The sequence below is a fragment of the Globicephala melas genome, chromosome 13 (genome assembly GCF_963455315.2).
Source record: "Globicephala melas chromosome 13, mGloMel1.2, whole genome shotgun sequence".
Classification (NCBI taxonomy): Eukaryota; Metazoa; Chordata; class Mammalia; order Artiodactyla; family Delphinidae; genus Globicephala; species Globicephala melas.
Window position 1 is genome coordinate 11306994 of NC_083326.1, and position 23190 is coordinate 11330183.

Sequence of the window (23190 nt, forward strand, 5' to 3'; positions counted from 1 at the left end):
CATGAAATGTATTCCAATTGGGTTCACATTTAAAGACCTTAAAGATTTTTGTTTTTGTTTTTAAGGAAAAACTAAATCCAGATTATTTCAAAGGTGAAAACAAACAGGTTGGAGAAATAACAAAACAAGGCCAAGGCCTCTGTAAGTCACTGTAACATAAGCTTGCACCGGACAATTTTTATGCTAAACTTGCAGCCCCGGAGCCTACTGCTTTGGCTTTCTCAACCATCACAGGGTTCACTAAGAAATGATCGACTGATGTTACTATAACATAAAGGGTGGTATATATTCAGTCGTATATTACAAGTGTGGCTTCTGTCCCTTGTGAAATGACCTATGAATTTAAATGTGCAGCAGGCAGAAAAACAAGTTCCGAGACACAAACCAAAGGAACCCAAGTATATTCACCCAGATAAATACAAGTGTAACACTCAAAAACACAAACAAAAGATGTACATAAAAAAAAAAAAAGAAGATGTACATAATATGTTTTGTAGCCAATCCCATTTTCCTTACACTGTAGGGATCTTAGCGGCAAGAATGCCACAAATGAGCATCAGGCTAGCCAGGTTCTATTTGCCGAAAGCTTGGACAAAGTGATTTACCTTCATTTACTCATTAGTGAAATGAGGAGTTGGATTAGATGATCTCTGAAGTAACAACAAACTCTAAAAGCAAGTGAATAAAAAAATAAAGTCTAAGTGATTTACTGACAACTTTGACTCACAGTTTCAGCTTGGAAATTGACAAAGACACTTTACCTTCCTTTGAACAAGGTATCTGGCATCTCTGACTCAATATAACTAGAATGATTCCAGAAAGAAAGAACATTCTAGAAATTTCTGGGGAAAAAATGTGATAACAGCCAAGGAGTGGAAGTTGCTAACTTAGTTTCAGAATATTCCTTCTACACAAGGACTATTAGAATGCATTTCCTCCTTCCTCAAATGTGCATTAAGTGCAGAGTTCTAGGAGGGTAAACTTTGTCCATGAATTGCCTTCCTAAGGCAATCTGGATTCTTCAAAGTGATTAAAAAGGACATTCACAGCATTAGGCAGCAATGAAGTAAAGAAGTCACGTAGTCTTTTTTAGTTTTAAAAAAATGTTTGTTTCTCTTAGAATTGTATTTCATCAAACATGCCATTGAATGTAAGATACATCATTATCCATTAACCACTAAGAAAGAAAAAAAAAAGTCGCCAATTAAATTGGCATGCCATAAGTTTCTGAGATGTTAACATGTGAAAAAGGTGTCTTAGAATCAATTCACTGTTGCACCGTAAGGCTTTGGCCCAGCACACCCAACACCTTGGACAAAACCATCCTCCAGGAGGAATCCTAACGACGCAGGTAGGTTGTGAGTCCCACTGGACTCAACCCTCTCTCTGCACCCGCGTCATACTCATTAAACTTTTTTTTAAGGCAACTTATTTATCATTTATACTAAACAGAAATTAGGAAGAAAACACTTAATGCAGACGAAATATGTGGCTCTTGAATACTTTCTGTATTTCTTATTCTTTTCAAGGGCAAAGAGCTGCTGCCTCATCCATGCAGTTTGGGGAACGTGTCAAACGTTTCTGAAATGTCTGAAGGCTACCAGCACATACTCTCCCGCCTCATTCCTTATTCTGACAGTCACAGACACGGGGAGCTAGAAGGTGTCTCATCAACTATCTGGGCCAAGGCTTCATTTGCAAGAGGTAGAAACTGAGCCTTAAAAAATGCTGAAGGCAGGATAAGAACTCAGTTCCCTGACCTCCAGTCTATACGCTGCTAGATTCGAAACATTCTGCTCAATTATTCCTACCTTAGTTTACAAAGGACAACTTAGAAGAGGAGTCTTTTGTCTACTTGTCTGAATTTCCTCCAACTAACTTAATAAGAGTACCTTTCTCTAACAGTGTCCTTCAAATGGGACAGGGAGAGTCTGTAACAAATTACTCAAGGTTTCTTAGATATTCCTTCTCACCCAGGTTCAGTGACAAAGGTTCGTTAAGTTGTAAATAATGAATGAGAAGAACTCTGTAAATCAAAGAAAGAGTAAAAGCAATGTATTCAATATTCCCTCACACTGTCCCTTTCTCAATAATTTTTTTATAATGAATGCAATGAAATATTTTCCTCTTGTTAAACTTAAGACACCACTAAATCATTCCCAAATGTAGGAAGCATTCTCGGTGTGACTCAGTCCAAACCAAGCCCTGCATGTAGTACCAACCCTAATAGATGCTCCAATAAATACAGCTTCATGGGAAGACACTATGACCAAGCAAAGAATTAAACAGTATAACTCCTGTGCTGAAATGTGTATAATAACTTAAACTCTTTCCGCATCCCGAAAGTCCAGCTCAGTATCTCTAAGTTTTATAGGAAATGCCCTAGCCAGGCAGTCCGTATGTCTGTAAAGTTAGCTACATTCCATGAAATAGCGTGGTTATGATCTCAGGGAGATTCTGCAATCTGCCCCAGACAGGGCAGTGTCAGGTTTGGCAGGAAAAGAACAAGAGTTCCACCTCATCCCAAACCACTTATGTCCCAAGCATTACTGTTGCTACACAAGCCAAATGTCCCATTATGACCTTCAAAGAAGACGCTATTGCTGTGAACCTAGGATTAAGATACGCTTCTGCTTCTGCCTAACCCCACCATGAAACACTGGGTGTACCCTGAAAACGAGTTTTTCATCCTATCACATAAACCCAGATCAACTGAAACGCCATGGGCCAAAAACTACCAAGACATTTTACACTATACCAGCTCAGTTCATCAAGACATCGGATCTCATGTTTTTCTCAACCTTAGATGGCCAGGTAGTATCCTCAAAAAGAGACTTCTTTTTGGCCAAAATATCCCAAACCGAGATGGCCAATGGGTTAATGTTCTTTTCTGAGCTCCTCAGTTATGCTGCTTCCTGTGTCTGAGGGCTGGCAGGCAGGGCACCCCTGTCAGAGCTGCAGAGAACTCTGCACATATCTCTGCTGTGTTCAGTCAAAATGAAAAGAACACAAGATGGCCCTCTGACACAGACAGCTGTCGATTAGAAGGCACACTCACACCTGGCCGGACAATGAGCGGCAGCGGAGGTGACAAGCGCTTAGCTAATCAGCTTGCCTATAAAACCACAGCCCTTCCCAGCACTACTCACATCAGCCCATGAGGCGACAGCACGTACAGTCTGCAGCTACCCTGTTCTCAGTCTCTACGTGTATGTGCCTCTCTCACTCGCCCACCCCTGTGTGATGAGGTCTGTGAGAAAGTCTCAATACAATATGCGTAAAAACAAAAATCAGGGCTTCCCTGGTGGCGCAGTGGTTGAGAGTCCGCCTGCCGATGCAGGGAACACGGGCTCGTGCCCCGGTCCGGGAGGATCCCACGTGCCGCGGAGCGGCTGGGCCCGTGAGCCATGGCCGCTGAGCCTGCACGTCCGGAGCCTGTGCTCCGCAACGGGAGAGGCCACAGCAGTGAGAGGCCCACGTACCGCAAAAAAAAAAAAAAAAAAGTCAGACCAAAGGAAACTGATAAACAAGAATAGGAAAAGAAATCCCTGCAGCGAAATGAACCAAAAGAAAACAAAGTGATAGACTAACCTATTCAGAGCTGCTTCACACTGATACTGACAAAGCGACACGCATTATAGGTAACCAGACATATGTATTAGACAAGAGGCAAAATGATCCGCCCCACCTCTTCCCCATTCTCCATCTTGTCTTTTGTCCCTCTAGCCACCAGAGAGAGCAATTTGGGGCTAGATCCTGGTAGAGGAGGCTGAAATTCTGAGCTTTACCAAATATTTAAATATTAGGGGACTTCCCTGGTGGCGCAGTGGTTAAGAATCTGCCTGCCAATGCAGGGAACACGGGTTCGAGCCCTGGTCCAGGAAGATCCCACATGCTGCGGAGCAACTAAGCCCGTGCACCACAACTACTGAAGCCCGTGTGCCACAACTACTGAAACCCCACGCACCTAGAGCCCGTGCTCCGCAACAAGAGAAGCCACCACAATGAGAAGCCCGTGCACTGCAACAAAGACCCAACGCAGCCAAAGATAAATACATTTATTTTTTAAAAAAATTTTTTAATAAATTAATAAATATTAGGAGTGGGGGTAGGGTGGAATGAATTGGGAAGTAGAGCTGAAGGGAGAAACTCAGGGGATCTGGAGACAGGAAATGTTGAGTTCCTCAAATCTTCCACTGATTTTCTTAATTAGCTAACTCTTTAGCTCAAAGATATTCCCTCTAAACTAATCAACAAATGCTAAATTCACTAAGGAGCTACCTTATGAGCCTGACAGATATTTTTACCCATTGATAGTCAAAATACCAATCTCTCTCTCTCTCCTCCCTGCTCTTTTACTTCTCTTTGGTTTCTAGAAGAACAGCTGGTTGGAAGCAGCGAATCAGGAAGCGAAACAAGGGGAGACAGGCAAAGTGGATACAGAGTCGAATCTGTGGCTGCCCACCTGCAGTCTGGAAGCTGAAACGGCAGAAGTCTACTTTAGATAAAGACGAGTTAACAAATTACTACCTCACTGAAGGGGACCTTCAGGTAGCAGAGACCTTCCACAGCCACCCTGTGTTCTGACCACTTTCATTCGACTCTTCTTCCTTAGATCCCCCAACCAAGAGTCCAATCCGCCTGCCGCGCCGAGAATAAAACCCCTCAAGGTTTTTATAAAATCATTTTTAAAAGATCATGAAAGAGTGAAGAGAAGTGGGAAGAGGAGATACTGGGGATGAGTGTCCTTCGTCTTTTGAGAGTCCAAGAAAGAGTCCAAATTCAAGGCTTTTCCAGCTCTGCTCCAGCTCCAAGAACCTTGGAGGTACCTACAGTTGTCAAAGCCCGGACAAAAAAGGCAGTAAGACCATCAGCACAGGGCGACCCTGTGGCAGAACGTCCGCAGGGCCACTGTCTTCTTGCTCATCCCGGGAAGACAAAGCTGTCTTTCTTTGAGAGGAAGTGTGAGAAGCTACTCAACCTGCACCTGCAATCGTAACCAACAAGCAGGAACAGTTCTAGGACAGAGCCTGAGACTGGCCACCGTCTCTCCAACACCAACACCTACAGCTTATCAGTCAAACCAGAACAGCAGGCCCTGCCTCCTGCCAGCTGCCAGGTAGCTCAAGAAGCAAACTGGGTCCCCACCCAGGGAATCCCTATGGCAGGGTGAACGGCCATGTCACCAGGATGCTCGTCAGTCGGTGAGTTTCTAAGGGCTTGGGACACTTCTGCTCCCTCCTCTGCCCATGCTGTTTAAAGGCTGTATTAGCATCCACATAGACCCCACCCATGGACACCAAAATGCACCAACATCACACGGCCTTGGACTCTCAGATCACTTCAAACTCTTCACCACTGTTCCAGCTAATACCAAAATGGGCACCTTCCGATAGAAAGCTTTTTCCCCCTTACGAAATCTTTGCTAAGCATAAAAATTCAAGAAGCAGAACCGCTATAACTTCTGGGTCAAATGTCAGTTTGTGATATATAATATTGTAGTTTTCCCCAAATTTCATCAGCACTGAGTATTTCTAATATCGAATTAGGCCTTTTATTTTTAGTTAAGAAAGCGATGCTTACCACGAAAAAAGAATCAAACAATACCGCAGTACGTCAAGGAAAAAGAAAAAGTATTTTGCATACATATGAAAACCAAGGAGGTCATTCAGGGCAAACCCAGTTCTTCCCTGTACACAGCTCAGAGCAGTGATGGGAGCAGCCCCTGGGCCACGTCACTCCCCTATCTCTTTCACCAGCTGGAGCTCTCTTTTACCAGTTGAAATACTGCGAGGGTCCAGCCCACCGTCATGCAGTCTCCACTGTCCCCTGGGGAGATGGGGACCAAAGGGGTGCTTGGAACAGCAAGAGTAGCCACATCACAGAGGCTAAGGGAACACTGGCTTGCCACCTCAGGCATCTCTTCTTGGAGCCTTGGACATGCAGGCACCATTTTAACATCAGAACAGAAGAGGGAAGAAAGCAATCATTTCCCCAAAGGAGGAAGTTATTATTAAAAAAAAAAGCCCGGAGGACTTCCCTAGTGGTCCAGTGGCTAAGACTCCACACTCCCAATGCAGGGGGCCCGGACTCAATCCCTGGTCAGGGAACTAGATCCCACATACCGCAACTAAAGATCCTGCACGTGGCAACGAAGATCCCGCGTGTCACAACGACCCAGCGCAAACAAATGAATGAATGAATGAATGAATATTAAAAAAAAGAACAAGAAGAAAAAGAAAAAGCCCAGGCTCTAGAGAAATCAGGACTGGAGGGAGTTGGACCACCTAACTGTCCTGCTCAAGTGCAAGCCTAGTTCAGACTTTCATGGAATCCTGCCTTTGTTGCTCTGAGGCTTTTCATCTGTAAGTTCATTCCACATCTCCTTTCTCTCAAGAACACGGCACGTGCGTAAGCTCTTGTTTGTGGCAAATGGACCTTCTAGGAATCACATGTATTGAAAATAAGAGTATTGACCTTCCCGCTCGGCCAGGCTCACAGTTTGGTTCTGACCAGAACAAGGGCCATCTCATCAGTGCTCTCTCTCCAGTTCCATTAGGGCTGCCTGACACCCTATCTTGCACACTTGCTTCTTAGTTATTGCAAAGCTTTTACATATTTAGGGATCTTTTCCATCAGAATATTCTGGAATGGCTAGAGGCTCAGACACATGAATGATATCTGCTCACATGTGCTTTTTATCCAAGTTCACAGCTCCTGGTCACTGAGGGTAAACAGTGTTATCAGTGATTATTATGGATTTAGTCAAGTATGTTTCATTCCTGTCATTTATGAGTACTTGTGTTGGCTCGTATTTACAACGTCGGGATTCCGTCACTTTGGTAACCTTCTGAGACGACGTTTTTCCAGTGTTACAGTGACATTTCAAAAACTCAGTATTTACAAGCAAACAACATCCTCTGGCTCCACGACAGCGCGATTCATGGTAGCGGAACAAAAGGACACTGGTCTAGAAATTTCTTCAGGATGTATTTCCAACTACTTCTGGCTATCACTTCATAGTCTAGGGTGGCCCCGTGGCCTTTGGAAGAAAGAGGCTACAAAGACATCAAGTAAAATTTCAGTGTTACCTGAGACTGGAATTCTAACTTTTGTGTGGGTCCACGTGAATGAAGTCTGCTGTGTGATGCTGAGAAGTCTCTTAACATCTCTGAGCCTTAGTTTCCCATTTGCTACTAAGCAGCATTGGGCACCAGGTGACATTTAGGTCCTTTCTTACTGTAACAATCCATCCTGAAGATTTCAAAATTATACACAGACATAAAACTCATTATCATCATTTTTTTTCCATGTCCTACCTCAAGGTTATGAGGAAAAGAATCCTGTGCAGGAAACAGGGAGAAGCAAACCATTATCTACTCAACTCATCCACTTCTTCCCTTTTCCTACCCACCCTCTGCCAAGCAAGATGGACCAGGGACAGTGAAGGAGGATGAAACCTGAGTGACAGAAACACAGTTGGTATTACATTCACCCCTGAGCTTCAAAGCCTTTCCATTATCAGGTGGACCACGGTCCTTTCAGCAGTGGAGTAGAGAGGTACTACCACCGACAGGTAACAGACAACGCAGGAAATACGCACCACACTGTATGCGATTTGTAGTTCCTTATGGGAGACATTCAAAATATTCTTTCTTGGCCCTCGAAGGACAATGCTCTTGATATATAGATTGTGGAGGTCATCATATCCTCTTTAGAAACGCAGTCTTTCCTACTGACAGAAAGAGGTCTCAGTGCAGGAAGCCGGATGATACCTAAGTTAACAGTGAGAAGAGAGCTAGAACCATCTATGAGAAGACCCTGTGGGCTACTGGCGATCACAAAAAGCTTCACCAACTTTATCCAGGGATAAAGAAGCAATAGAGAAAATGACAAATCTGGAGCCAAAGGACTTTGTCCCCTAGTCCCACCTCTGCCACCTACTATTAATAGCGACAAAATCGCTCTGAGTCTCTGTTTCATTATCAATAAAATGGGGATTAAAAAGAGTTCCTACCCCACTGGGGTCACAAGTTATATAACTTGTTATTGTTGTTGGTTCATTTATTCGCTTACTCATCCATCCACTGACTCTCAAGCAAACAGAGTGTCCCCTACGAGGCATTCGGGAGAGAGTACAGGCCTAGTCCTGGGCCCTCTCTGCCCGTAGACAGCGTGACAACGCTTGGGAGAGCACAGTGCATCAGAGGCTACCCGAGCACGGAGGAGGGCCCCCTCCTTCTGGCCTGGATAGAACAATGCGTGAGCTGGATCCTGGACACAGAGTGTGAGTTATCTGGTAAAGGAATATAAGGAGAGGAGAATGAGAGGCAGGATGAAGATATCCCAGGCCAATGGAAGGGCCCTTGTAAAGACAGACAGGACCGTGCAAGAGCCCTCAAGGGCAGCGCGGGCAGCTCAGTACGGCTGGAACACGAGATGTGAGTGGTGAGTGTGAAGGCCAAGGCTGAAGGCCGAGGCAGGGGCCAGGCTCTCTAAATCCCGTTCAAGATGCTAAGGCTGGGTCCCCAAAGCCATGGAGGGATGCTAAGCAAGGGCATAACAGCACTGGGGATTTTTGGAGACAATCACTCCAGCAGCCTTGTGAGAGTGGGAAGGTGGAGGTGGAGGGAAGTGGAGGGGTGGGGACAGCAACAGTGGTGACGGGGATGCGGGGGACGGAGTGGGTCTATTGCTATAGGAAGCAGAATGGACCAAATCTGAAAACTGCGGGCTTATGGGGTGGGGGAGACAGGATAATCTAGGACGGTGGCTGGGGGACAGTCACCAAGCCAACAGACACAGATGGAAAGACTAATCCTGAGAGGAAGTTCAATCAATAAAATTCAAGGTCAAAAGCACAATACCTGAGGTGAATTATCTCATGGGTAACTGCCAGATTCTACTCTAGCCCCTTGAAAAATATACCCGAATAGATGTGAGAACGTCAATGTGAAAAGTTATGTGTTAGCGCCTCAGGTTAGGTGACTACGCTATTATTAGCTCAAGCCCTCTCCCAAGACAGTGATATCATGACCTTGGGGGTGGGGGTGGGGTGCTATTTCACGATAAATATTTATTAAACACCCAGCTGAAGGTGTGGTGGAATGCAGTATTGTTGAATGTTCTGATATGTTCCACTTGCTCACTAAGGTTCTACAGAGCTGACCTAGGATGTCTGCATTCTATTTCTAGAACAATACGTGTAAGTATCTAGAGCCTGATCAAATGATCTGCGCCAGGTAACTAAGGGGACATAGCAGACGGACTCCACAGGAGCCTCCAATCTTGGTTCTGTGAGTAGTTCTGCAGGCACACTATGAAATTTGAGGGGGTAGTAGAGTTAGCTAGGGTATGGTGAAATGAAAATCTGCTTTGTAATGAAGTGGGAAACGGAGACAGTCTGGAGTCCACGAATGATAGGGTGGATGTGTTTTCTGCCATAGGGAATAGAGCAGAAGTTCTCCTAGAAATAAAGCAAAGGATAATCCCTTTCCCGACACACGAAACACCAAACTTAAATATTCTTTCCATTGAGAAAATGGCACCCACAATTTGCACTCTGAAAACATATCTTACTTGGTAGCTAAGTGGGAGTAGGAATGAGAGAAAGTGGTCCATATTAGTGACTCCCTGGCTGAGACAGTTAAATGGCAGAGATGCAGGAAGACTCCTTGAGGGACAACGTCAGTAGTAGCAGCTGTTGACATTCCTCTTTGTCACATGTCACTGTCCATAGCAAATCTTTTACCACCTCTGATGTTATGTCGTACCAGTCACTCTACACATGACAGTTCCGAACTGCAGAGCTCAGAGTGACAAACAGACTTCACAGTTCAAAAGTACTGGTAATAGATCTTTCCACAGGAGTGAATCACATCCAAGGAAGAAAAAGTTGAGTTGATGGGGACTTCAAAGGAGTGGTATAGCCTGAGTCAAGTTGTATTCTCCAACTTGTGCATGAGTTGTGTGTGAAAAGTTTGTTTAGAATTTATAATGCATTTTTCTACTAAAAAAACTTATAAAGTTGAAATACTTCTAAGATCTTGAATTCTGATTCTCTTGGGGTTTTAGAACTTAATTGTAAGCAATGACCCTAAGACTCTAGGATTCAGGCTTGTGCCCACACTAGGCTTTGAATCCTGTGAAACATAAGAGGTGCAGAAAATATCCTAGTTGATCACAGACTGAACAAAATCTCGTAGGTCCAGGCAGCCCTCAATGGAACCAAATAACCATTGGTTTTAAGCAATATTCTTATCAAAAAAAGAAAATTCATCATTGAAACATGCAACTATTTTTAATCTGGACTGGTGATCAATAACACTACCTGATTTTCTCTCTTCTCTGCGGCAACTATCACCAACATTTTTCTCTCACTTCATCCTGTGAAACCATCTACCTTTCAACTGTCATGAGAGGATATTTTCTGAGTCTAAACTCGCTTTGGGTCAGGGACCCAGCTCTCATTCCCTTTCACATACAGTCCTTTTGAAGAGCACAAAACATGCTTTCTATGATACCATGTAATGAGTAACCTTCATATTCTCCCAAAAGGGTACATAGTTTTCTTCCTATCATAGAGTCGGCATGTTGTCTTTAGATTTTTCCATGACTATATGAAGCAAATTTATAAACGTTTCTTCTTAGATATTCACTGTAAGAGTAGCATGATTAACTCATGATGAATAACTATTCATACTCACTACTATATAACCATGTAATATATATTGACACCCTACATACCTTAAGTGGGAATAAGGTTGTGCTTAGTTTATTTCAGTGAATATTTTACTATTATTTCTGTTTGGATAAAAATTATTTTATAGGCATCATTACTGACCCAATCTTCAACAAAATATACATGTTAAGGTAAGGGATTTAATCCAATAGGAATCTACGTATATATGACTTGTATGACCTACTAACTCATTCCCTCTTCATATTATTTCCTATTCTGCTATTAGGATGATCAAACGGATCTCACAGAGGCTTGTAAAAATCTCTATGAAAGCACAAAATGAGTTAAGGTTTTGATCGCGATTCTGTAACCTTTATTTTTATTTAATAGTCACTTCAGAATTAGAGGTACATTTTAGGATCCTTTCCCTTTGACTTTATTTATACCGTGTTGATGGTAGTCAGACTCAATGTTTCCTTCCTGTAGCTTGTGTGGTACTTTTTTTTTATATGTAAAGATGAAGGGAGAAGGAAAACAAAAGTAAGAAAAAAATGAAAGAAACTTACCATCAGAGTATGAGAAGAGCTAGCTACTTAGCTAAATAAAAATAACATATTTAGTGATTTGTAATATAAGAATAAAATGAACTCGCTGGGTCTCAGGAGGTCTGCAATATGCAAAAGGTATCTTGCCAATTTAATTGAGGTAGGAGTTATTTAATTTTTTACAGGTATAGTTTTCAATAAAACTACATATGCCTATAATACTGCAATGGCAGATGTGTCTCGATTATTAGAGGTGGGCTCAAGGGAATATATACAATGGATCTTGAAATCTGTAAGCAGCTGTTTGGGGGGGGGGCGGTGAAATGATGGGGGAGGGCACTGTACCACACACATGTTCCTTAAGTGCAGCGATGTTTTGTTATTTTACTGCAGGTGTATTACAGAGATGAAATTTAATAACTTACTGTATACAATACCAATAAAACTGAAAAGATTCAGTGCCCTGCTGTTCATTACTGTGGTACAAATGAGCCCGGATTATTCTGTGTGCATGCACGGGCAAACCCCGACACAGAGACCCCTACGTCTAGAGCTCTGGAGGATGGCCACTGCTTGAAAAACCTCAGGGATGTTCTTCCTTAATTGCTTTCTTATCACTGAACTCTCATCCCAAATTCACGTAAACGTGACTTTGAGGTGGGTTAAAGATAAGATATATTTGGTATTTTTTAAAAATGTCATAGAAAGCCTTCTTCACCAGAAGAGATCTTTCGAAGGGACGGGTTAATGGAATGGAGGGATATATAGATTTCCTTAAGTACCATAAGAATGTTAATATATTGTGATAATATTTTCTATTCAACAGAATCTAGGGAAGGGCTAGTCTAAAGATGCTATCCCATCAAAATCTGACCTCTCCCTTTATTAAGTACAAGAAATGTCTGATAAAGACAAGCGCCATACTGTGAAAAAACGTGTGTGCATCAGAAATGCTAAAGCAAATGCAACTACGTGTTAGTGCCGGTTTTCTTCTCCCAAGAACTTACTGCTGTCAGATAATAAATAACACAATGAACATAAAAGGTACTTGCTTTAGGAAGCTCGGTTTAGTTTATCTGTGAGTGAAAGCATCTGTAAAGAAATCCACATAAACACTGAGAACACACAGGCACAATTTTTCAAAGGATGGGGTTCTTCAATTCTAAGCAGGTTACCACTATCAGGCACAGCAGCAGACTCAATAGCTGTCCCTTTCTTAAATATTTACTTCTAAAAAGATTATGGGGTTTTGTCGGTAACTTGCAGTGTTCCCACTATTTTAACTTGGGGTTTCAGTTTTAAGAGTTTCAGGAGACATTTCCTAATGATGGAACCATTTCAAGTATGATCACACACAGAGGAATAAATGTTTCTGCCATTTCATATTGAAAAGTGAAATTCAGCATGCTTCTGATGCTGAATGGTGAGTCTACTGTCTTTTGTATGGAAAGAAGCTATAGGGCTACAGTGACTTCTACAGGATGGGTAGATATAGTTCAGCGTTAAACTTTACCAAGTACACCTCAATTGCTCAAAAACAATTAAGCCAATTGTTTGTTTAGTCATTAACTGATTTTCCCTTTTCTCTTTACATGTCAAAAGTATAAAGATGAACTGTAGTCCTAATTGCTAGTGGTTATTAAAAACCCCTCAATACTTTTCATAAGAAAAGAGAAGTTAATCCAAATATTCTGGTGAAATTTCATTTAGGATATGAGGACACCATGTTTTTGGTGTCTCATGAATCATCTCAAAGCAATGTCAAAGGTTTTTTATGTGTTACCTGTCCTGAACTGTTTAGAAAACTTGCCTATACTCCTAACACATATTTGTCATTTTATATATGACAAAGTGAGTTAAATGTCATAAACAAAAAAATTATTGGGTCACATTTAAAAGCCTGCTAAAAGTATTGATTTAGAACTTTCTATGTAGTTCTTGTATTTGGGGAACAATAATTTGATCTACGAGGAATCCAAATTTGTGTAATTGCAAACCATATTCTGCCTGCATTGCACAGAAAGGAAGGCCCAAATATAATCCATACATTTTTAAGAAAGTGCTCGTGCTGTTGCTAAAATGTGAATTGGCATATTCTACCCCAGCCTTGTCACAGGAAATCTTCATTGGTTTTAATGAAATTGCACATGCTAATTCTGAAGATGTTACAGAATAGATTATTCATACAGGCACATGTGGTGTATTTAAAAAAAAAAAAAAAAAACAGAAAAAACAGGCTGGGCTGTAAGGAACCGTGTGGCCTGCCCTCTTCTCTGCCTTTCCAACCGTGTTCAGGGTTCCAGTTGACCCTGAGAAGCTACTCCATTCTAAGCAATGTGTTAGACCCAGATTCTCCAGTGGGCCTGGAATCTACCAAAAGTGGTTTTCCAGATGGGCTCTCATACAGACTTACCTCTGAGTTTAGAAACCTCACCATGAGCTCGGGCTCAGGGAACCCAAGTTGGAAAAGCACTGGCTTTAAAACCAGGCATTTTAAAGTCCAAAGCCTGGCTCTGAAACTTAGCTAGGGTGAGATCTTGGGTCTGCTTAATTCTTTTTTTTTTTTGCGGTACGCGGGCCTCTCACTGTTGTGGCCTCTTCCGTTGCGGAGCACAGGCTCTGGACGCGCAGGCTCAGCGGCCATGGCTCACGGGCCCAGCCGCTCCGCGGCATGTGGGATCTTCCCGGACCGGGGCACGAACCCGTGTCCCCTGCATCGGCAGGCGGACTCTCAACCACTGCGCCACCAGGGAAGCCCCCATTTTCTTAATTCTTAAATGAAGATAATAATAATAACCCCAGGGGTTTTTACTGGCACCTAGTATTAGTCCCCCCAGCTTCCTCTACATTGAGCCCAGACTAAGGTTTAGAAATTCACTCATCAGCCATGTCTGGGTTGTGAGTGGACGTATGGCTCCACTATCTCAGTGATCCTTGATAGAGCTCCTTCATCGGGCATCACAGCAACCCACCTGACTCAGTCGGTCAGCCACCGATGGTCAACCTTGCGAGATCTTTAAGAACAATTACTAAAATATAGAGGAGCAATCTGAGAATTTGAGAAAAACCTTGGTGCTTATAAAAAGATTAATCTAATAGGTGGGGGTACAGAGATTGTCACAAGGTTCCAAATTTCAGCAAAAGAATACTAGAGTTTGTGTACAAGGAAACATAGCCTATAATCACATCTTTCCTCCTGCAATTAAAGCATTTCTGACCATTAGCCTGAGCCATAAGCTATACCTTAAGAAATCTGAAGGATGCTTTAATACTTCCAGTCTCCTCCAGGTAAGGAACCATATTTAATACAAGGATTATTAACATTTTACTTGTATATGTATGAACACTGAAATTGACAGCACTGAAATGAACAATGAAATAAAGCTCCTTAAAGAAGAATGTCAGCTATAAACGTAGAAGGAATGATGGAGTTTTAAAAAAATCACTAGTTCAAAACCCTCTGGGTTCAGGCAAGTGTCATCAATGCATGCTAAAACCATCAGGTCAAAAATGGTTGGGGAACAGGGATCTATGCCCAGTGCTAAAGTAATAAACACAAAGATTGTTTGCTCACTTTGTCCCAGCTTACCTTATAAATACTACCAAATGTAAAATAGATAGCTAGTGGGAAGCAGCCGCATAGCACAGGGAGATCAGCTCGGTGCTTTGTGACCACCTAGAGGGGTGGGATAGGGAAGGTGGGAGGGAGGGAGATGCAAGAGGGAAGAGATATGGGGATATATGTATATGTATAACTGATTCACTTTGTTATAAAGCAGAAACTAACACACCATTGTAAAGCAATTATACTCCAATAAAGATATTAAAAAAGAAAAAAAGATTGTTTGCTAATTACAAAGGGGAAAAGGTTTCTTTACAATGGACCGACCTGGGGGTCTCCACTTCTACCAAGTGGTTCAAGTCAGTGTTACCAGTAGCAACACATCTTGACATTATACGCCTCCAGATGAAACGCAGTATGAAGCACATAGCATTAACTATGAGATACTCAGGCCAAAATGTTTAACTTCCGTCTGAATCAGCTTTTCAAGCCGAATTTTCAATTTGTAGGCAAGACAAGTGATAGATTAACAAATTAAACAGCACCACAAATAAATAATCCAACAGTTCAAGTAGGGGACATATTTTTCAAGACAACTGGCCTGCTCTTTAAGGTAAATATCACTTTTTTAAAAGTTACAGGAACTGTTCTAGTTTAAAAGAAATTCTAAAGAGACACAGAAGCAAGATACAATGCATAAATGCAATGCCTGAGGGGAAAAGGAGCTATGAAAGACATCTTCATGGGGACAAATGAAGAAATTTTCATCTGGATTGGGTATTAGATTAGGAAACTACTGTTAATTTCTTTAGGGGTGATAACTGTATTTTAGTTAAATAGGCGAGTGTTCTTAATTTTCAGACACATGATGAAAAATCTAGGGGCGAAATCTTATCTGATCTGCCGCTTAAAAACGGGGCACTGAAAAATATATATACTTACACATACACACACCCAAGGCAAACGTAACAACTATTAACAACGGTTTAAGTGGTACTTCATTGTATTATTCTTTTCAACTCTTCTGAGTCTTTGAAATTTTATACTATATAAGATTAAAGAAAATTCTGTAAATTAAATAAATGGTGCTTGATTCTCCCCCTTAACGTCCAGAAAGCTGCTGGTGGGGATTGAAGGGAGGGTATATAAGACCTTGCCTTTGTTTTTCCCCCTTATACCTAACACTTCACTTGAGGGCCAAAAAATATTTGTTCATCAACACAGTGAAAAAATGGCTCCATTCTCCCCTTTGGTGTGTGTTGGGTGGCTGTCGGGAGAGGGGCATACCCATAGCAATGCCCCCACAACAAAGGAGCTGCTGACCGAAAAACAGTGCTTGGGGGCAGAGTCCCGATGGCATCACCCTGCAGATTTGGTCCCTGTGATTTCTGACACCATCGTGATTTAAAATATTCTGTCCCACCATCCACGCCAGCAAATTCAAAAACCACAGGCCTGGAGTCTGACCTTTGGTTCCAATAACGCACCCACTAGAAGGAAACCAAGAACATCTCCAATTCCCTCCTTTGGGAACCTTCAGACCTAGAACGGTGAGGCCACCAGGCTAGGACTCAACGCCAAGAAAGTCAGTGACGAGTGACCCTCCAGGATCTGATCTCTATGTCATTCCAGGGTCTGCACTGCACTTTCGAAGGAAGGGCTTCCAAAGGACTTTCTTTAAGAGGGTATGATTTCTGGTTTTCGGAGACAGAAAAAGCGCTGCTCACTGTATGGTTCTCACACACTGCTATTCAGCCTTCACTCTCTCAGAATGATTCCTAAAAGTGATGCTGGGGAAATAAGCCTCAGGTCGTCACAATCCTCACCCTGCCAGGTACAGAATTCATATAGGGCAAGATAGAGCCGAACTGGCCCCTGCCCTCCGGGAGTTTACAGACTCTGGGTGGAGACCAGCATCCAACAAACATCAATAGTGGCACATTCAAAAAGCACCATGAAGGCAAAGCAGAGCGCTAAGGCAGATACATGGATGGAAGAGGTTCCGAGGAAGGTTACGTAGGACCAGGTACGAATGACGGCACACTATAAACAAACATTTAACCATAACGCCAAGTTAAAAACCAAGACGTATTCTGCTTCCACAAGACCTAAATAGCTATTTTCATAAGAAGAGACAAAGGATTTCACAGCTTTTCTGCGTATATCCTTTCTATTTTGATTTCAGATAAGAAACACTGGAAGGGTCCAAAAGTTTTAGAATTAAGGAATTTGTAGTTCTTTTTGTATCAAAAATAAAAAGAACTAAAAGAAGAAAATCCATTCTTAAATGTGTAATTCATTTCAGAACCAACTACAGAGGTTTAATTTCAATGAATCCAAAACAACTTGGTTTGTGAGTGCACTGAATCACATACAGAGAAGTGTCCTTTACGTGTCCTCTGCAGCTGCAAAGTTTCTGCAGTTTAACTAAGGTATCTGAGATTAGGCCTAATTCTTAAATCCCGTCAGTTTTAAGATCTAAACATCAAATAACTTTATCAGCATAGTCCTATTTGATTACTTGTTGAGAAAGAAAAAGAATGTGGATAAGGTTAGAGCCTTGGACTTCACTAGAGAAAACAAGATACGGGCTGGGATATTCAGTTGTGGGGTTTTGTATAAAGATTTCGAGGCATCTTACTGATTTTCAGAATATCACTAATTTTCACTGCCTTTTAAATGAAGTACATATGCAATATATTCCTATGTCTTGAATAATCAAAGTAAGGCAAGAAATCTAAAAGCTTTTTCAAGGTCAGTGGCAACACTAGATTTTGAACACAAGTCTTTAAATAGAGCAGATTCCTATAGAACATTCTAGGAAATCATCAAACCTAGCTGCACATTAGAATCACTTGGGGAGTTGTCAGAAATGCAAAGGCCCAACTCATAAGATGCGATTTTAATTGGTCTCAGATAGGGCCCAGCTCTCCACATATCTCACACACACACACACACACACACACACACACACACACACACACACACGCACACGCACACGCACAAAACCTTGCCCAGGAGATACTAATAAAGAAACCATTGCTTTAGACTTGAGTTATCTCCCAGAAAGAAAAGACAAACACTTCCTGATAATCAATACTCAACTTCCATTTAAGGGGAAAACTTCTGCCTTAATACCAAGCATTTGTGTTGACATCACCACCTCACTCAAAAACAGTAGATCTCGGGGAAGATTAAGAAAGACAAAAAAAGTTTGCAGTCACCAAACATCCTATTCAAAGCAGCAAAAGAGGCCAAAAGTAAATGACATTTTTTCCCTTTTGTCATGCACAGTGAGGCCCATTAGGTATTAGCTATTGGTTATCGTATTAAGATTGGACTATCCTGTGAAAAACTTTATTTCCGCTCATTTTCATTTCTGTCAGACTTTCCATTATAAATTTTATTTTCCCTGCCAGTAAAAGAAAAAAAAGTAGTATGAGGTTGCAATTTGGCAAGAACATTTCAAGCCTGGGTGTGATTTCCGTACTCCAATTTGATTTAAATTAGTTTTGCCATATTTAGTGAGAACTAAAAAAAGTCCGTTTGGCCACTTTGGTTTCTATGGGTTTATTTTCTATACAATTTCGAAAGGCTGAAAAAGTCACCGAGTTCATTTCTGATAATTTTATATGGAAGTGCATTAATGAATTCATATCATCCCATTACTATTTTCAATGAAAACAATTTAATCGCTAATAAAGAACCCGCCGGCTTTTGTTTCTCAGCTAAGACACCCACTTTTAAAAAGTCCCATGTCTATCACTATTAGTGGTACATCCTCAAGAGACACATGACGGATATGTATTTTTTTAACCTGATGCATTCTGAAACAACAAACATTGCAAAATAATAATTTATTTCTCCAGGACAGCATTTGGCTACCTGTTGCTTACCATCACTATTTCTCTGCACCAAACAAAAGGCTATTGGAACTGGAAGAAGCACGTTCATACGTAACAGTGCTCATCCCTGGAAGTCCACAGGACACACTGTTATAATACGATAAAGCAGTTTTTGGAGCCCCTCAGGGCACAGCATCTAAAGGACTTCCATCCAGCATCTCTATAAAGTAGTAAACACGAGAAAACAAAAAGCTGCCTCTCCACGAGTCACTCACCTTGCCACACAGTGGGGAATCGGTTCAGCTGTGATCTGCTATTTAGACTTGAAGCCCAAGACACCGAGACTCTGCCTTTCTTTTGGGTTTGCATAGCTGGTGTTGGAGACAGGGATTCAAAAAAACAATTCGGCACAAGAGAAACTCACTCACTGGGAGACACACTAGGGTCTGTTCTAGTCTCAGATTTCACCGAAAGCAGAAATTCAAAATATGTACCCTTTTCCTCTCCAGCCCCGATTTCCTCAATCAGGGAATTTCCAAAATTGTGCTCTTTGCTTTTCTCCTTAAGTGATCACACCGTTTATGGACACTGCTGAGCCCAGGCTAAGCAAAGAGAGAGTCGGTCCTTGCAAGACTCACAATCACGAAGCAGAAATAAGGATGAAAGAATCTCCACACTCCACGGCTCTATCATGAAGACTTTTTAAGAAAAGCGGATGCAGCCGTACTCCTGTATACAACAGAATTTTCCTGGACACAAATGTCTCAAAAGGAGACATTCCCCAGGCCCAGACATTCAGCCATCACACGCCAGTCCGTCCACCTCTAGTCCACCCTCTGCCCCTTTCCACTTCTCACCTTGTGTCTGCCAAAAAAATTAACTTCAGTCTCACCCGAGGGAAGTGTTGCCCACAAACCGAGGGAGGGTCTGTGTCCCAGCACATACACTGACAGACTCACGCGGTCTGGATGATGCTTTCACAAGTTAAGGGGCCTCGCGCTTACTCAGCAGAGGAAATCTTTGTGTCTGGGAGGAATCACGCCAATTCCTATTAGGAAGAAAGGATACAGGGGCGAGGAAGCCTATTCTCTCATTGACCAGAAAAAGAGGCCCGTCGAAAACAGAGACCTCTGCCATGACCATCAGCGAACAGGAAGGATGTTGTCAACTTTCTTCTCCCCCAAAACTCAAACGGCCTCTGCCTTGACCCTGAGAAACCAGATACACAGGAACAGGCTCTTCGGCAGGAATTGAGAGCTTTGCACCAGAGACTCGGCGCTAGGAGGCTCGCTGCCGAGCTATCTACCCCGCACATTTGCACTCACATTCCAAAGATGTTTCCGTTGTGCTGGAATGGCTGTAAATTTCTTTCCTGCGGAATTCTTTCCAGACAAACTGCCATAAACTGTACTCTGCAGCTTGTGCAGCAGGAGCGCTTAACCCAGCACCGTTCACCTCATCACAACCAATCTTTCAGATGCCAAGTATGACTGAATGGATGGCTGGGCCGAAGGAGTAAACTTTAAAAATGCAAATCTATCCAGAAAAAACAAAACAAGACAAAACCCCACCACTCCACCAGAATTCCGCCTTTCGGGATCCCTGACTGATACCTAAAGGAAACCTTCTCGAGCAGGCTCTATTTAATGACTCAAACTGTTTGCTTACGTTTTCCAGGATCCATGAAACAGGTTGTTTTTTTAAAAAAAAATCAAAATGGATTTTTTTTCCATACCATTAAAGAAAACGGGAGGGTGAGAGGGTTCAGGAGAGCAAGCATTCCCTTCCCAGCACGAAAAGAAGGTACGCTTCTGTTTGGGTGAATAATAAAACACTAGAAAGCTTTGAGTCTGAAAGAGGATGATTAAATTCTATCCAGAGTTTTCCAAAGTAAGAAACCCACGCCCTTAGAAAAAGAAAGTCTAAATCTTTAGAGGAAAAAAATAATAATAATAAGATTTGAAACATGTGATTAGTACCGATACTGAAATTAAAAAGAAAGCGTCTATAAAAACTCAATTGTCTTGAAACAAAGCTTACACTTCTGGCTCTGGATAGTATTTTTAGAACTGGGCTTTCTCTGCAGAGTTGAAAGTATGCAAATGCAGAGTGCCCAGACACACACACACACACACACACACACACACACACACACACACACGCTATACCTTTGTATGACACTGGCATTTTATTATTTAATTAAAGTACTCTTATTTTTCTAGCTCACGCATGCTTCCCTTGAGACGGCTTTGCTGTCAGCCTGCTGGCCTTGACTTCCAGCCAAAAACAATTCAGAAACAAAAAGGGACAACAAATCATATTTTCACAGACATTTTTATCCCTCAATACAACCCTGTTTTCACACAACATCCTACAGCCCCTATGAAAACTATAATTTAGGGCAGTAGCCACCCGAACCCAGGATCTGACACATGGCTGCACGAAGCATTTCCAGGCTAAGAAATTCTTAAGTTCTTAATTGCAAATAAACTCTTTTGATAGAACCACTTTACCCGAGATCGCTGGTTTGCAAACAGTGCCACTGGTACCGGCTGATGGATTAAAAAAATAACAACAAGCCAGTGAACACAATTCTGATACGATGAGGTGTTTATGACTTCCACGCTCTGTGTTATTTCATGACTTTTTAAAAAGAGACAGGCATCGGCAGATTCTCAGTGCATTAGTGCCACAGTCTAAAACGCATCATCTAATTTACAAAACAAAGTGATTTACCAGGTTCATTCTCTCTCAACCCTTTCCCAACGCGAGATTCTCACTTACCTGGTGGCAACCCTGTAAATTTGATTCTCTCCCATAAGATGAGTAGGAGCCCCTTTCTGTTTTACCTGCCAAGAGAAACAACAAAAAAAGTGTAAATTGTGTTTTTCTTTAAAAAAAAAAAATCTCCTCCAGGTAACAGACATCCACTTCTCTTCCCCGATGTTTACATACGTAAAGTAGGCACTACTGGCAATGTATGCAAGCAAGACAGGGAATAACACTTCCTCACTCTGGCTATGATAAACTGGAAAAAAAATATCCTTCATTCCTATTCTTAGCCAAACTGCTCCACACTTCCAAAAACTGTCATTCCAATGGCCTCCACTTTCTCTAACAAACAAATTGTCATTCCTTATTTTCACTTTCTTTCTCTCTCACAAAATTTAAACAATTTCATTTTTATTTACACAGCAGGCAAATTATCTATGTAATGACCCTAGCCTAGTCATTCCCATTGATTATATTGGCACTTAATGGTGAGGCCAAAGCTAATCAATCAGGGCTCTCCAGATGGTGAATAAAGCAAAGAAACTATTCAAAATTCTGGGACTCTCTCTCTCTCTCTCTCTCTTTTATTTAAACTCCCTTTCCCAGGAGTAAAGTCCATCATGATAAAGATGATCATGGAATTTACATTTGGGAAAGAGGGCTTTTGAAAAATTGCCCACTCTGAACCCAGCTTCAGATTCTACCAGTAGAACAAGGGATAATGGAACGTCAATGTCTTGTGTCAATTCTAACAACCCAATTTTTATCTGTAGACTGCTCTGCAGAGATAGATAAAGGCTCAGATGCTACTTGGCCATATCTAAGGGTAAAAATCAAGGCTGCTCATTTGTTTCTTTTAAAAGTGTGTTGAGCCTTAATAATCAGCAAGGAAGACAATGAAACCACATTATAAGAGATCTAAGCAGTAGAATACACCTAGTGACATGTAAAGAGTCCTTACAGGAAACAATCCATACCAGGGCATTAAAAAGGGCTAGTGCCGCCCACGTGCCCAGAACACAAAGCCCACCCCACCCAAGACTGAAGGATACTGTTTTCCTTCAAGACTAGAGCTTAAGGTACATTGTCCTCTTTACCCAGGACTATACTATTCTTTTCTCCAATGGGAAAATTCAAAACTAGTATTTTGAGGGGCTGAATGGATCCTTTGAAGTTTACAATGCCCAAGTTTTCCCCCCTCGACTCAAGTTAAGATAAATGTTAGAAGTAACAGTGTTCATTATGATCTTTTAGTTCAATGACAATGCTGTTAGAGTATGCCTTCCTGACACCACACAAAGAATGTGTCTTTGATAAATCTTATATCTGGTCAAAGGCATACCTTGTATGTAAGTCACTATATATGTAAAATGGAAGATGATTTTGAAGAAAGCCAAACCTGAGCCTTAACATTAACTCTCTTCCCCAGTATTACCTTTTCCACTGACTTCAGTGAATCTCAAACTTGGGAAAACACTCCCCCCGCCCAACTCCTGGTATAGTGTTCAGTGCAAAGTAGAAAATCAATGCCCATACCAGTTTCAATTCCAATGAAACAAGACACCATCTCAAGCAGTGTCAGTCCTGGGAGGTCTAAGAGAATAACCTTTCACTGTATGAGGATTTTGCATTAAAGAATAGATGCATTTGCCTGTTTCAGAAGTATAAATGGTCATAAAGACATATTTACTCTCCTGTGTAAGTCAGATGTAAGCTACTTATAGTCTTTAACTTCTCTTTATAAATATTACTAACAGATAACAGAAAAAAACTCTACCTTTTATG

General features: G+C 41.8%; 1 protein-coding gene across 22 annotated transcripts in view; it reads right to left on the reverse strand.

The window, feature by feature from the left end:
* Positions 1 to 23190, reverse strand: part of TCF4 (transcription factor 4) — a 358246-nt gene that overhangs the window by 154950 nt on the left and 180106 nt on the right. For 16 of the 22 annotated variants that reach the window (XM_060283182.2, XM_030867994.2, XM_030867986.3 and 13 more), the window contains one exon: positions 21418 to 21482. In XM_060283182.2, coding sequence (XP_060139165.1) covers positions 21418 to 21482 — 65 coding nt within the window. Of the gene's footprint in view, positions 1 to 7603; positions 7621 to 18908; positions 18929 to 19490; positions 19584 to 19958; positions 19980 to 21417; positions 21483 to 21588; positions 21925 to 23190 lie in introns of those variants that run through there. The other 6 variants (XM_060283177.2, XM_060283176.2, XM_060283178.2 and 3 more) reach the window with 6 other exon arrangements.